Source organism: Canis lupus, chromosome 33 (assembly GCF_048164855.1).
Source record: "Canis lupus baileyi chromosome 33, mCanLup2.hap1, whole genome shotgun sequence".
Classification (NCBI taxonomy): Eukaryota; Metazoa; Chordata; class Mammalia; order Carnivora; family Canidae; genus Canis; species Canis lupus.
The window spans coordinates 12369837-12385833 of record NC_132870.1 but is presented as its reverse complement, the minus strand read 5'-3'; the positions used below and the strand labels follow the sequence as shown (position 1 = coordinate 12385833).

General features: G+C 39.8%; 2 protein-coding genes across 2 annotated transcripts in view; one reads left to right on the top strand and one right to left on the bottom strand.

Annotated features, from left to right (window-relative positions):
• Positions 1-1111: 1111 nt before the first annotated feature.
• Positions 1112-4421, bottom strand: TIGD2 (tigger transposable element derived 2). Its single transcript, XM_072810803.1, has 2 exons — positions 4155-4421; positions 1112-3960 (listed from the first exon to the last, which is right to left on the bottom strand). Exon 2 carries the CDS (start codon positions 3026-3028, stop codon positions 1451-1453), a length of 1578 nt encoding a protein of 525 aa, XP_072666904.1. The 5' UTR covers positions 3029-3960; positions 4155-4421; the 3' UTR covers positions 1112-1450.
• A 473-nt stretch (positions 4422-4894) lies between these two features.
• The window catches only part of FAM13A (family with sequence similarity 13 member A), a 342559-nt gene continuing 331456 nt past the window's right edge, over positions 4895-15997 (top strand). Inside the window, exon 1 of the mRNA XM_072810208.1 lies at positions 4895-5026. The gene's annotated coding sequence lies outside the window, so the exon portion shown is untranslated. The remainder of the gene's footprint in view (positions 5027-15997) is intronic.

Sequence of the window (15997 nt, the reverse complement as noted above, 5' to 3'; positions counted from 1 at the left end):
ATACCTCACTGCACCTAGCAGTAGATGGTCAGGAAGTGACTTCTAAGCTGGATAAACCTTTCAGTTTTCACTGAAATAAATTATTAATTATGACCATCTACTGCTAGGCACAGTGAGGTATGCAGGCAGAGTTCTTTTCTTTCACTTCCCTTTCAAGGATTTTCCCAATGCAGCAACATCACAGTTGAGTCACACACTGGATCTGTTCAGCATAACTTTTGAAACTCATAGTTTCAGCAACTCAGTAACAGTAGCTAATGCTCAGGACTTACTCTGAGCCAGGTTCTGCTCTAAGCCTGTATTAACTTAAAATTCATATATTTAATCATTTGTTCCTCACAAAAACTCTCTACATATTATTCTTATTTTACATATGGGTGAAATGACTTGCCTGTGATCACACAGCAGCCTCTTTTACAGTGCCTTTCTCATGTTCTGTTTAATGTTAGTCCACCATTCATGTGATGGATGATTTCACAAATTATATGTATGCTTATGTTTTCAGTATCCTCAAAAAAAATGCTATAAAAATTTAAAATATATTTAAAAAATTAAAAAATATATTTTAAAAAATCTAAAAATATAAAAAGCATACTTTGTGAGCTTTTAAGTGTTACATAAATATCAAACTGCTTAAAAATATATCAAACCGCTTAATAAAGAGAAAAACTATTGTTATATCTATACTAATAAAGGATCCAAATAAAAGATAATAAATTTTAACTCTCACCTCTTCTAATTACAATGGTTTGGGAACTGAAATCTATTTTTCTGGAATAGGGGTGGCATTCTCTCCACAACTATGAATGCACTCTCCCTACTGTCAGATGGAATAAAAGTAAAGTGCAAGGCCTTTCCTTGGAGATATATTTTTTCTTCCTTCTAAACTCAGAGACAGCCAATGTAATTGCTGACTGCCCAAATACTGTTGGTATAGAATGCCTGTTTAAGCTTGAAACTATTTTCCTTTACTTCTCTTTCACAGTGAAACACTTCAAGCATAATGTTTGGTAAGTTCTAAAAATTCCAGCAGGTGAAAACATCATGGAAATGGAAACTAATCCCCACCATATTTCATTTGGAAACTGAAGTTCAGAGAAAGTCATAAAAATTCCATTTAAGTAAGATTTATTGATTGCCTAGAGTGTGCATGGTCCTCTATTACACACAATGAAATTCAGGCACAAAACAGACACAAGATCCCTGGCCTCAGGTACCTTATGATCTAACTAGTATACTACAGATTAGAAACAGTAAACAAGTTACATGGCAATGCTCACTTACTAGAATCAACATTAAAGAGCAGTAATTTAAGTAATCCAAAATGGTGTCTAATCCTAAAATCATTTATAAAATGCATTTAGCCTTGAAATCCACAGCACTTCAAACAAGATAATGAAGTTCCACTGCAGATAAAGTCACAAAGATACAAATACAGTTAACAGTATTATTAATGACTTTTGTTATTTTGGATTTTCTGTTTTCTCCTTATTATCGTTCGAAGCCTCCGTAATACCAGTTTATCAGACAAAAGCATGTCATCTTGTTGTTCTAAATAATCCAGTAAATTCTCGGTCCATTCAAGGGCAGCTTTATGGCTAATATGCTTCTCTGGATTCAGTTCTGCTTTCCTAGTCTTATTGGAGTGCTTTTGTTCAGCAGGCTTGGCCTGGTCCTCAGCACTTTCACTGTCAGTTAGCACCTGACAGCTTGAGTCATTACTCCGAGAGTCAAACCACTGATCAATATTCTCAATGTCAACATGTTCACAGTCTTCTGTATTCTGTAAAACTGTTGCTAAGTTAGCTGCTAAAATGGCCCCTTCATCAATGTTCATGCCTGAATTCTCTTCATTGCTAGGGAAAAGTTTTTTCCATGCTTTGGTTATGGTATTTGATTTTACCATGTTCCAAGCTCTTGATACTTCATAAATTGCATCCAACACTGTCAAGTTCTTCCAAAACATTTTTGGGTCATTTCCTTCACCCATGTATTTCTGGAGAAGTCCTGCTCGGTAGTATCTTTTTACTGTGGCTAGAACTCCCTGACTCATAGGTTGAATTAGACTTGTGACATTTGGTGGCAAATATTTCACAATTATTCTACCATCATCTGAACTCAATAATTCTTCATTTGGATGTGCAGGGGGAAAATCCAAAAGCAGCACTGCTTTTTCTAGAAGCCCCTGAGACTTCAAATGCTTCTGTACCTGTGGCACAAAGTATTTTTCAAACCACTGTCTGAAAACAGAATGTTCTATCCATGCACTTTTTTGACTGAAATAAGTGACAGGAAGGTTTGAAAGGTCAGCTCCTTTGAATGCACGGGGTTTTTTTGCTTTTCCCACAACACAAAGATTAAGTTTGTGTAAACCGGTGGCATTTGCACAACACATAATAATGATTCTCTCTCTGCTTGACCTATAACCAGAAGTATTTTGCTCAGTTTCAAGAGCTAATGTCCTTGATGGTAGACACTTCCAGAACAATCCAGTTTGATCAGCACCATAAATTTGCTCTGGTTGTAGATTCTCTCTCTCAACAAATTCCTGAAAGTTACCACAAAATTCACTGGCAGCAGTTTCATCTCCTTTTAACTTTGTCCCTTTACCAGCAGCCTTTGGAATACCATGGCGCTGCTTAAATCGAGTTAGCCAGCCAGATGACGCATTAAAATCACCTTCCATCCCCAGAGCATCAAAAAAGAATTTGGCTTGTTTTGCACAAATTGTTCCAGACACTGGAATCCCATCTGTTTTCTGTTGGTTAAACCACTCTATCATAACCCTATCCAGTTCCTCATATGTTGAAGACTTCATTGATTTACGTTTGGATACCCCACTGGTAGGATCAGAACTGTTTGCATAGTTTATTATTCTTTCTTTGTTCTTTTTAATATCACGAACTGTGGATTCACCAATTCCATACACCACAGAAAGCTTTTTGAAAGAGATGCCTTCCTCAAGTTTCTTGATAATGTCAAGCTTGTCCTTAATTGTCAACACCACACGCTTACGTTTCCCCAACATTTTACGTCTTATTTTAAGCAATTACTAGACAAGATGATTAACAACTAGATCTGAATACAATAAGACTAGAAAATGGATTAAGATACCCTCCCTTTCCCCCCACCCACCCTCCACCCCGGACCTAGATGGACGGGGTACTGTCCAATTTCTAAGCCAGGCCTATGTGACTCCCTTCACTTTGCTGTTTTCAAAGCCTCCAAAGTTCTTTCAACAAGGACTAGTTTTAATTAAACCTACTTTCTTTCTTCCTTTTCACTTAGTTTAGGGTCTTCCCTTGAACTGCACTCTCAAAGAAGACTGCAACCAAGAACTGCACCAGCAAGGTCTCTAAAATAGTCCTATTGTGTATTCAATTTTTCTTGCCATCATTACAGGTGAGATTCTTTGCTAGAGGAACTGAGGCTCTGATGGGACTATTTGGGGGACATGTGCTAGAGAATAAATAGTTTAAGACAGGACCTGTAGACATGACATATAGGAAAACACAGCGGAAAAACTCTTCCCGACTTTTGTCTTTGCCAGGCAGTGTGCACTGTATGGAATACTGCCTCTTTCAGGCAAAGACTGCTAGAGATTATTCAAGTGGGTGGTTATGGAAATCATAGACAAGCGAGGTAAAGCAAGCTGGACAGAAGTGAGCAGCGCAAATAAGGTGGAAATGGACAGGCAGAAAACTTTATACTCTAACATGACACAAACTTCTACCTAATGTATCTGGCAACTGCAAAGGCAAAAGGTGGACGAGAGGTGGTGTCACATGATTAAAGAAAGCATTAAAAACTTCACTGGTAGAGATCAGAACTCATGGTAGAGGGTATGAGGTGGAAGGCTCAGTGAAGATGTTAAAATAATCCTGGTGAAAGATGATCCTCGATGGGCCAACAGAAGTAGTTCCTGTGGGGAGCTGTGTAAGCACTCGGTGCCTCCGACACCTAAAGGAAAATACCAAAAATATTTTTTTCAATATCAGGGTCTGTGGCACATTACTCAGATCTACCCTGCAACTACACTGAGGAAAAAAAAAAAAAAAAAAATCAACGCCTCCTATCAGTGTGGTGACAGAATCCGACAGATAATGCCGCTTTCCGGCATTCCGTGGAGTGACAGCGGGACCTGAATCGCCTACCTCCTGAAATTAAGAGCTCAGAGACAAGCCGTGTTAGCGAGGGCCTGTCCCCGCAGGGCGAGCTCCGGCGCGCGGGACGTCTCTGCTCACGCGGAGGGAGCCCGGGTTCCTCCTGGACGCCGGCGACCAGGGTGTCACCGCCGCAGCGAGCGAGCGAGGGAGCGAGCGCGCGCGCGCCCGGCCCAGGGGACGCCGGTCAGCGGGCCGGGGGCATCGCTCTGCGCCAGGCCGCGCGGCGGCCACACTGCCCTGAAAGCAAATGGAGTCTCTAGAGGGAAGCTGACACCGGCGGCGGCGGCGGCGGCGACGGCGGCGGCGGCTGCGGCGGCGGCGGCGTCTGCGAGGGGCGAGCGTCGCCGCCGGAGCCGGAAGGCGGGGGATTAGGGTGCACGCGCGCGCCCCCGCAGGAACGCTGTGTCGGCGAGGGGGCGGGGCCTACGCGGGCGGGTGCGCGCGGCCCGGGGGCGGGGCCTCCGGTGAGAAGGCGGGAGGCGCCCCCCGCCCCCCCCGCCGCGTCCCCGCCGCCACTGCAGCGCCTTTAGACGCCGCGTGGGTTTCGCAAACCGCCTGGCTGCTCCGGCCGCCGACTATTTTGCCGGCTGGCAGGGGGCGCTACAGGTCCACCCTGTCTCGGCCCTTCTTTCAGGGGCTCGCCTACTGCGGGCGACGTTTCCTCCACGCTCAGGTGGAATAAACATCGCAGCCTCCGAGGGCTCGTGAGAGAGCTGCGCGTCCTCAGGGGCCACGGACGTGGTGCGGACCCGGGCTGGGCGAGCACACGTGGAGCGTGTTTACATGTAGCGGCCGCGACAGCCGCGCCTCCCGGCACCTGCCGGCTGGGGCTGGACGAGGAGCAAGGATCATGGGCAAAGGTAGGGGCGAGCGGACGCGGCTGCCGGCGGGGGGCGGGAAGGCTGGCTCCGCTGGGGACCGGGCTGCGGAGCGGGGCTGGGGCTTACCCTCTGCAACACGTACCTGACCGAGAAGGACGCCTGCCCCGCATCCCAGAAGCGCAGCACGGGTTGGTCAAACTGGGTATCGAGTTATTTCCTCTCCGGTTGCGACGCTTCAGGGCTTAAGTCACAGTCACCATCGAAGCGGACCCTGTGCGGAACCGACTGCACCTGGGACGCGCGTGGGACTGGGAGAGGCTCTCTGACCGATTCCCCGCAGCCCTTTTACTCCTGCTTCTCAGAAATAAGAAGGGGATCAATTGCAGTTTGACAAACAGTCCCCTTGGTTTATTTTAAGTGGAGGGAGATATCATTCGTTTCTGTTTGGGCATTCTAAATGGACCGAACGCTAGCACCTGTGCACCGATAACCTCCGCGATGAGCCCTGCCTTATCCCCTTTCCCGGACTTGGTGCCTTGTGGGGTCCCCCGGAGCCCTCCCAGGGGAGTGGCTGCACCTTCATCCTGCAGCACCTGTTTTCCAAGGAAACGCATTTAGCCTTGTCTTTCTGTCGCGCGTGTGTAATACTTTGGAAATGGAAAAGGCTAAAGTTTCCCCCGATACCTGAGCATAAATGTCTAGCCATTTACAGTTAACGTGAAATAGTACGGTAATTCCTCGTTTATTTGCAAAGGCCATATTGTTGCAAAAAAAGTTTCCAAAGGGAAATGACCCGAGCATTCAAACTGCAGCAAAGAGATGTTTGTTCATGCTAAGCCTTCTGTCTGACTCCCCCCGCCAAACCGTTCGATTGCCTTCCTGAAGATCGCAGCATTTCTGTATCTGGCATGATGGAAATCACTGATGTCCTAGGCATGCTGGGAAGTGGCTTTAGACAAATACCTGCTTTTCCTAAAGGTAGGTCTCCTTCTCCTCCTCCCCCTCTCCCACCCTTCACCCCATTTGCCAAGCAGTTTCAGCATTTTTGGTGGACTATTTTGGGTAAAGTAACAACTTCATACTAGTTTTATATCACTTTTTAAAGTTTGCCTCTCCCCCCCACCCATGCTTGTAAGAAGCCTGAAAACAGTTGTATCTGATATGTTATCCATTCCTCATACAGGAGGAAAGCTGACTTTTGCTGAGTACTAACCAAGGGAGGTGGCATGTAACCAGATGTTAGCAGTTTGGCTTTCACCCCTGCCCACCAGCCTATTGGCATCACTGGGTCCTATAATATATTTAAATAAAGTGAACCCTGACTCTTCTCTCCCTCCACCAATATCTCTGGGGTTTAATTTCCTTCCAGATACCACTAGATCATTTTCCTGTTTCTGCTGATTCTTCAGCTTGCTCAAGTCATTATCTCTCTCTCTCTCTCTCTTTTTAAAGATTTTATTTATTTATTCATGAGAGACAGAGAGGAAGAGACATAGGCAGAGGGAGAAGCAGGCTCCATGAAATGGGACTCGGATTCCGGGTCTGTAGGACCACGCCCTGGGCAGAAGGCAGGCGCTAAAGCGCTGAGCCACCCAGGGATCCCCAAGTCTTTATCTCTTAAAGCTGTTGTTCTCTTTTCATCACCTCATGTAAGTTCAAATCTGGAACATGGCCCACATGCCTTGAGTTCTTCAGAACACCTCACACAAGGCAGGCAGTTGTATTTAGTAGGCTTTTTTTTTTTTTTTTTTTAAGATTTATTTGAGAGAGAAAGCATGTGGGTGAGCGCACAAGCAGGGGGAGGGGCAGAGGGAGAAGCCGGCTCCGGTCGGAGCAAGGAGCCTAATGTGGGACTCAATCCCCAGACCCTGAGATCATGATCTGAGCCGATGGGAGAGGCTTAACCCACTGAGCCACCCAGGCGCCCAAGTAAACTTTTAATAAGATTTTACCCAAGACATCCGTGTCTTTACACAAGCTAGTTTTCTCTGATTTCTTCCTTTTTGTTGGGGGGAAGGGTTGCTAACATGCCAGATTTACATTACAGTATGGGGGGGGGGCTTAAAATAGAACATGTGTTTTATTAGGAGCCAGGTTAGCCACAGGCAACTTCTTATTGTCTACTCTTGTCCGGTCACAGCTTCATTTCCGCCTCGCTATGCTGTCCTCTTCTTTGTCCAACATTTTTCTATCTTTGGGTCCTCTCTCCTCTTCTCTCTTGGCTCTTTGTGAAATCTGAAGGTTCTTTTTCCTTTATTACACACAGCAATTTTATATATATATATTTTTTTCCTAACTGTCCTTTACCATTCACTGTGATTTATTCTCTAATCAGAAGACATTTCACTCCTTAGGGAACTCTACCACCAGTATTTCTTAACTTCTAGGTGCATGGGATATCTCTTAATCCTTGAACTATGAGGTCAATGTTACCTCTATTTTATGCCCAATGAAACAAAAGCTAAACAAGTATGTGAATCTATCCAGTGCAGATGGCAGAATGGAGAGTTGAGCCACATCTATTTGGTTTTAAAGGCACCATGCTCTGCCAGCCGTCACAATTGAAGTATTTAGCTCAAAGACATGAAAAGAGGGAAAAGCATATGTGATTATTTCTGCATAAAGTTGCCATTATTAAAATGGAATTTTTGACATTAACCTACCAAAAAGGCATTCTAGTTGTTGAAGGTATCTTAAGTCTGTAATAGTGCTCATCAGACATGGCATTTGGTTCATTGGACAGTCGGTCTTCTGAAGGCTACCCCAAATCACCTGAAAGTGGACCTCTAAATTCCCTTTCCTGCTGAGATAGTATCAATGCAAATACATATCGTGGCCTCACTTTCAGTAGTATGCTTTATGCATGATAGTGTTATTGTAATAGTGTTATAATCGCTAGGTAGAACAAATTCTTGCTTGCCTTTTGAGTTTCGTTTACTTTATCAGTGACCCTCCTTTGTTTGGAAATTTATGTTTAAATTGCTCAAATTAGCTACTCCAATAAGCTTAAGATTAGGACATGATACTATTACTCCATTTGCATTAAACTGACTTAATATCAAATAGTATTTCTCTCTTAATTGAAAAATACTGTTAATTGAATTGCATAAATGATTTCACAAAAGCCATTTAGTATCACCTGCTTTAAGGAACATAAAGTATTGAGGGGAATTTTCTGGCTCAAATATAATTTATTTTTCTTTTTGAGTGTGTGTGCATGTGTATGTGGGTTAGGGCAAACAGGATGTAGAACAATTGTTATCACTAAAAACTTGTTCTTTGAAGTCTATTTTAGCTGTGAAGTTATTTTACTTTGTATTATAGATAAAACCCCAAAGTATCCACTTATAATATTTTCTAAAAATCCCTTTTATATGGTTAAAAGTAGAAATAACTTTTCCACTTGAAAATTTCTGGACAGAAGTGAAAGATCAGATTACTCACTGGAAAATCCCTTATCATTTTTTTTTAAAGTTGTTAACATGATATTGAAAGATAGGGATTTTTTTTTTTATATATACTGAGTCCTATTGATGCCCAGTAGGAGGCTTTTTTTTTTTTTTTTTTTTTTTCCAGTAGGAGGCTTTTAAACTTAATTTTCTGTGTTTCCTTATTGGCTGGGAGTAGGTTTTCAAGAGACTGGGAGCATAGGCAAAGATAAGAGGATGAATTCCTAGGAAGATGGAAGAGATTTAATAGGCTCAAAAAAAATTGCTGGTGGAAATGTTTAAGGAAAAGTTAAACTTGCTTTTTGAAAAACGTAGATATAGACTGAAAAAAACGTGAATTGCTAATTGATGGCAGCAGTGTGGGTTGGAGGCTTGAGTGAAGTTTATATACCCACTTTACCAATTCAAACCTGCCTGTTTCCAACTGTTCTTTAAAGGGACCCTCAGTCCCTTTAGATTGGTCAAATCCATTTTACTGAGAGCTACTGTGCACCAGACTGCTCATGCTCCCTGTCCTCAGCTCATGCAGCTTCGTACTTTAAAGCTCTGCTTGCTGTCCTGCCAGCCTAGAAAGTCCTCTCCTTCCTCTGTTAATCTGTACATCCTTTTGTTCTAGTTGGTCTAAAAACTTGCTTTTCCCAAGGCTGCTCCTCAGACCTGATGGGTCAGAATCAGCTGGGGTCCAAAGTGTAGCTTCTGAGGCTGACTCCAAGGAGGAAGCCCAGGAATCTTTCATTTTCGGCAAGCATCCCAAGTGACTCAAACACGCTGAAGTCTGAACACCTTATATACTGACAACCATTTTGAATATTAACCATTTTGACGTTCTTCCCTCATAGTACATTCTTTTAGAACAGAGTTTTTCTTCTCTCCCCTATTTTCTTCTTAAATTATAGACTGTTTTTGAAGGAAAATATTAAATACAGAGAAGCAAAAACAAAAAAACAAAAAAAAACAAGCATACCAGCATTCAGAGATAATAGCTTTAAACATTTTGGGGGTGTAGCCATTATCTGTCATATATCAATGCAATTATCTCATATATAGTATGCATGTATACATTTTTTAATGAGAACACAAAGTCCCAGTATACATAAAATTTTATATATACTCTTAACAGCATCTGATATTTTATGATATAATTAGGCTTACTGTTGCAGCAAGGGAGACCCAACCCTTGGAAGACAAGACCATGGAGTGTCTCAGAGTCAGGTGGAGTTTGTTATAGGATTTCTGTAAGATGACTTTAGGGAGGTTTAAAGAAAGTAAGGAATCTGTTCTGTTTTGGGAGCTCTCAGAAAACAGGAGCAATTTGACTCTTGCGCATCTTAAATTTTATTCAGGAAGCTAAAAGGACAGGCTAGAGTTCCATTGAAGAAGTACTAATAGTCAATCCTGCAAGCCAGGAGAGGAGAATGTTTGGTCATTTTTGTGCATTTCCCACTCCCTTCTTCTTATATTTCTATTGAAATGGGATTATGCAGTGATCTTGTTTATGTCTTTTTTACCACAATCATGGAGGGTCCTCCTCTAATGTCTGTGAAGCTATTTAGACTACTCTGGGTAACACCATGCCTACCTCTTCAAAGCTTTCAACAAATCCTCAAAGGATCCACAGTCCAAAAAGCTTAGATAGTAATCATTGATAAGCTTATTCAGCCTTGAAACTATCCCTAATTTAGCTGTATAGATAATCCCATAATGCAATTCTACCTTAGTGAGATTCTGTTATGGTTGAAGAAGACAGTTATTAATGCTTGGTTTCCATGCTTCTAGTTTAACAAGGTCCCATGATAGTGCTTCTCAGACAGCTTCAATCAATTTTCAAAGTTTTCATCACCCAGAAATGAATCCCATACCATTAGCAATCACTTACCATTTCCCCCCCACCACCCTCTCTCCTGCTCCCCAGCCCTTGGCAACCACTTGTCTCTATGGGTTTGCCAATTCTAGATGTTTCATATAAATGGAATCATATGTGTACATCATGACTAGTTTCTTTCACTTAACATAAAGTTTTCAAGGTTCGTGTTATAGCATGTATCAGTACATCATCTTATGTACATTATCAGTACATCATTTTCTTTTATTGCTGAATAATATTCCATTATATGGATATAGGACATTTTATTCATTCATGAGTTGATGGACATTCAAGTTTCTATTGTTAGGCTCTTATGAATATCCATGCACAAGTTTTTGTACATATGGACATATGTTTTCATTTCTTTTAGGTATATAACTGAGATTGGGATTGCTGGGTCATATGGTAGCTCTATGTTTAAACTTTTGAGGAGCTGTTTCTAAAGCAGGTTACATTTTTACAATGCATGAGGATCCTTAGTTCTTTCGTATTGCTAGAACATAATACCACAGACTGGGTAGCTTATAAACAATAAATTTATTTCTTACAGTTTTGGAGACTGGGAAGTCCAAGATCAAGGTGCCAGCAAATTTAGTGTGATGACTAGTTAGGACTCCCTGCTTCATAGATGGTTCCTTCTTGCTGTGTCTCCACATGGGGGAAAGGGCAAGGGATCCCTGAGTTTCTTTTGTAAGAACACTAATTCCATTCATGAGGACTCCACCCTCATGACCTATGCACTTCCCAAAGGCCCCACCGTCAAATGCCATCACATTGGGCATCAGGATTTCAACATAGAATTTTGGAGGGACATAAACATTTATACCGTAGCAGGCTCCAATTTCTCCACATCCTCACCAACACTTGTTATTATCTGTCTTTTTGATTTATCAACATACTACTGTTGCATTTCCCTATGGCAGACTCAAGCATCACTTTGTGCTTATTTATCATTTATCTTTTTTGGAGAAAAGTTGATTCATATCCTCAGCTGTTTTTAATTGGGTTCTAACAGTTACAATGTTATGTATTAAATGATCCAATTTACTCTTCCTCCCTGGTTTTCTTAGAGGAGAAACAAAATAAATAACCTTCTGAGGAGTATCTCCTGTTTTTAGCCCAATGGATATTGATAATACTGCTTGTGATATACTGTCCCTTTATTAAAGGATTCCTGTGATAAATTTTGAGTATTTTTAATGTCAGAAAAAAGGTTACTTCCAGATGAAATTTAGCTTTATCTAACACGGGAATTAGGTATATCCATGTTAGCACTGACTTACACAAATCTAAGATCTTAAGTTTGTGCTTAATTGCCATAGCTAATTCACTCTGAATTCCCAGTACCTTTTTCTTATCATTGGCTGTATTTTTAAAATTTTAATGTTTTGATGGTAACTCCATTTTTATATTATAGTTATCTCAACCATTGTTTTGGAAGCATGTAAACAATAAAATGGAGAGACCAGACAGGCAGTATGTCTTAGTAATAAACTTTATGGGTTTTAGAAACAGTCTCTGGTTTGTACTTCTACCACCTACTAGCCTTGAATCTCCAACTGGTTTTATAAAATTTTACACATTTGGAAAATGGGAATAAAAATCATACTTATTTTGGTTTTGTTACAAGGGTTAAATGGTATGTGTAAATCACTTTGCAGAGTACCTAACACTCTGCACTAAGCAGTAGTAGTTATGATTTTACTATTTCCTACATCTTTTGACTAGAAGGAAATACCTGTATTCTCTTAAACTAAGAAAGGAGGCTTTGAAAGAAGCTATAGATAACTAAAAGACAACTATAATGGAAAAGGCCAGATTAATTCATACACATATAATGATATTATAGAGCATTTGTGAGGGTGGATTATATATCTATGGTTGTATTTATTAAGGGATTCATGAAACTACCTCAGGGTTATCTGTTGAAAATTCTCATTTCATAAATCCAAACCAAGTGCACATTTTCTTTCTTTGCTTTAATCCTAAATCACAGAATGTTACATATATCGTGGTTTTGACAGATTTTTTAGCCTGAATTTAGGCATCTCAAGGGAATGGTAAAGATACAAAACGTGGGTATGATGTGACTAAGAGTCTTCAAATAGTCATCCTTTTGGAAAATGTTTGGGATATAAATGTTTATTATTTTGTTCTCCTTCTATGGTTTAAAACCCACAAAAATTGGGGAAAGGGGTCTAGCTCTTCCCTTGCTATTAGCGTTTTTATTAAGTTTATTAGCTATTAACTTAAACCCTGGCATGGCAATTTTGAAAGGTGGTGTTAGGTGATCTTATCTTTTTTCCTTGGTGTTTCATATTTTCCCCCTCTTTTATGAATGCATTCAATAACAACTTGAATATAACATATGTGAATGCATATAACAACAACACACACATAAAAATACACCTATATACCAACACCCATATATACATATTTTTTCCCAGCTCTTCGCTTTCCAAACTTAAGCTTGTAGTATTTACAAATTTCTATTTCCCCTCTCCCTTCTATATCATGTTCTTTTCCTTTAGGGCTGTAATAGTGGAACTACCTAACAATTTGGAAAGTCCCTATCAACATGTACTGAAATTGATGTACACTTACATGATTGCTTGTTGAGAAGAAACTTAAGGGATTGTTGAATCCATCATTTTGAAGCTGCCTGGAATTTTAAAATTTCTCACTTCAACTGACAGTTTGTTTCCAGGACTGCTAAAAAGAAATAGGGTGATTTATTTAACAATGATATCTGCTAACACAATACAGGACTTAATTTTGCACTGAACTTCTTTGTTCCTAAGTTATTGGTCGTCTTTTTTAAACAATAAGTGGTTTTAGTTTATCATTGCTACAGTCACAGAAGTTTTTAGGTGAATTTTAAAAAATTTTTGGGTACACGTGACATACAATTTTATATTAGTTTCAGATGCCTAGTATAGTGACTCAGCATCTGTATGTCATGCTCACTACAAGTGTAGCTGCCATCTGTCACCATACAATAATATTATATTCCCTGTGGAATGTCTTTCATTACAGTGATTTAGTCATCCCATCTTAAGCCTGTATCTCACACTCGCTTTCATCCACTTTCCCATTCCTCCACCTTCTTATATGGCAGTCATCAGTTGTCTGTAGTTACAGGTCTGATTGTCCTTTTTGTTTATTCATTTGATTCATTTCTGACATTCCACACATGAATTAAATCATTAGGGCATTTGTCTGATATATTTCGTTTAGCATGATACCCATTAAGTCCATCCATGTTGTCATAGATGGCAAGATTTAATCCTTTTTTATGGCTACATAATATTCCTGTCGCTGTGTGTGTGTGTGTGTGTGTGTGTGTGCACACGCACACATGCGTGTTATGTTTATCAGGGATGTTGGTCTGGTCTGTAGTTTCCTTTTTTTTATTGTATGTCTTTGACTGGTTTTGGTATCAGGGTATTGCTGATCTTGTATAATGTATTTGGAAGCTTTCCCTGTTCTTCTGTTTTTTTTTGTTTTTTGTTTTTTTTTCATTATACTGGCTAGCTCCATCCATATTGTTGCAAATGGCAAGATTTTTTTCTTTTTTATGGTTGAATAATATTGTATATACCACATTTTTTTTATCCATTCATCTATTGATGGACACTTGGTTTGCTTCCATAGTTTGGCTATTGTAAATAATGCTGTAGTAAGCATAGGGGTGCATATATGCCTTCAAATTATTGTTTTGGTATCCTTTGAGTAAATACTCAGTAGCGTGATTATTAATCATAGGTAGTTCTATTTTTAATTTCTTGAGGAATTTCCATACTGTTTTCCACAGTGGCTGCACTATTTTCAATCCTACCAGCAGAGCACAGCGGTACCTTTTTCTCATCATCCTCACCAACAATTGTTGTTTCCTGAGTTTCTGGTTTTAGCCATTCTGACAGGTGTGAGGGGATATCACTTTGTAGTTTTGATTTGCATGTCCCTGTTGAGTGATGTTGAACATATTTTCATGTGCCTGTTTGCCATCTGTATGCCTTTGCAAAAATGTCTGTTCACGTCTTTTGTCCGTTTTTTTCATTGGATTATTTGGGTTTGTTTGTTGAATTGTGTAAGTTCCTTATATATTTTGGATACTAACCCTTTGCTGGATATGTCCTCTGCAAATATCTTGTCCCATTCAGTAGGTTGTCTATTAGATTGTTGATTGTTTCCTTTGCTGTGCAGAAGCTTTTTATTTCGATACAGTTCCAATAGTTACTTTTGCTTTTGTTGTCCTTGCCTTAGGAGACCTATCTAGAAAAATGTCAGTATGGCCGACATCAGAGAAATTACTGCCTATGCCCTCTTCTAGGATTTTTCTGGTTTCAGGTCTCATACACATCTCATACACTGGATCTAAACTTCAGCCCAAGTTTAAGTCCTCAATTCATTCTGAATTTGTTTTTGTGTATGCTATAAGAAAGTGGCCTGTTTCTTTCTTTTGCATGTACTTGTCCGGTTTTCCCAATACTATTTGTTGAAGAGACTGTTTTTTCTCCATTGCATATTCTTGCCTCGTCTGTTGAAAATTAATTGACCATATAATTGTGGGTTTATTTCTGGGCTTTCTATTCTGTTCCATTGATCTCTGTGTCTGTTTTTGTGTCAGTACCATACTGTTTTAATTACTGCAGCTTTGTAATATAACTTGAAGTCTGGATTATGATTCCTCCATTTTGGGGGAGGGGGTTGGTTTTTGTTTTTTGAGATGGCCTTAGCTACTTGGGGTCTTTTGGTTTCATACAAATTGTTTGTTTGTTGTAGGTCTGTGAAAAATACTGTTGGTGTTTTGGTAGGCATTGCATTAAATCTATAGATTGCTTTGGATTGTATAGACATTTTATCAATATCTGTTTTTCTAACCCATGAGCATGGAACATAGTTCTGTTTCTTTTCATCATCATGAATTTTTTTTATCAATGTTTTATAGCTTTCAGAGTACAAGTCTTTCATCTCTTTGGTAAGTTTGTTCCTAGCTATTTTATTCTTTTTTTGGTGCAATTGTAAATGGGATTGATTTCTTAATTTCATTTTCTGTTGCTTCATTATTAGTGTATGAGAATGCAACTAGTTTCTGTACATTGATTTTTGAATACTGCAATTTTACTGAATTTATCAACTCAGTTTGTTTGCTGGAGTCCTTGGGTTTTCTATAGTATTATGTCATCTCCTAATAGTGAACGTTTTACTTCTTCCTTCATCCATAATTTGGGTACCTTTTATTTCTTTTTGTTTGTTGTCTGATTTTTGGAAGGATCTGGTTATAGTTTTATCAATTTTGTTGATCTTTTCAAAGAACCAGCTCCTGGTTTCATTGATCTGTTCTATTGCATTTTTTGTTTTGTTTTGTTTTGTTTAGTTTCTCTGTCATTTATTTCTGCCCTAATCTTTATTATTTCCTTCCCTCTGCTGGTCTTATTTTTTGTTCTTTTGCTAGCTCCTTTAAGTGGAAGGTTGGGTTGTTTGAAATGTTTTGTGTGTTGAGGTAGGCCTATATTGCTATAAACTTCCTTCTTAGAACAATTTTTGCTGAAACCCCAAAATTTTAAATCTTTTAAAATTTGTTGAGATTTGTTTTATGGTCTAATATGTGATGTATTCTGGAGAATGTTTCATGTGCACATGAGAAGAATATGTATTCTGCTATTTTAGGATGGAATATTCTGAATATGTTAA

Excerpts from the sequence above, each read along its gene's own strand:
- TIGD2 (XM_072810803.1), bottom strand. The coding sequence starts at position 3,028 with ATGTTGGGGAAACGTAAGCGTGTGGTGTTGACAATTAAGGACAAGCTT.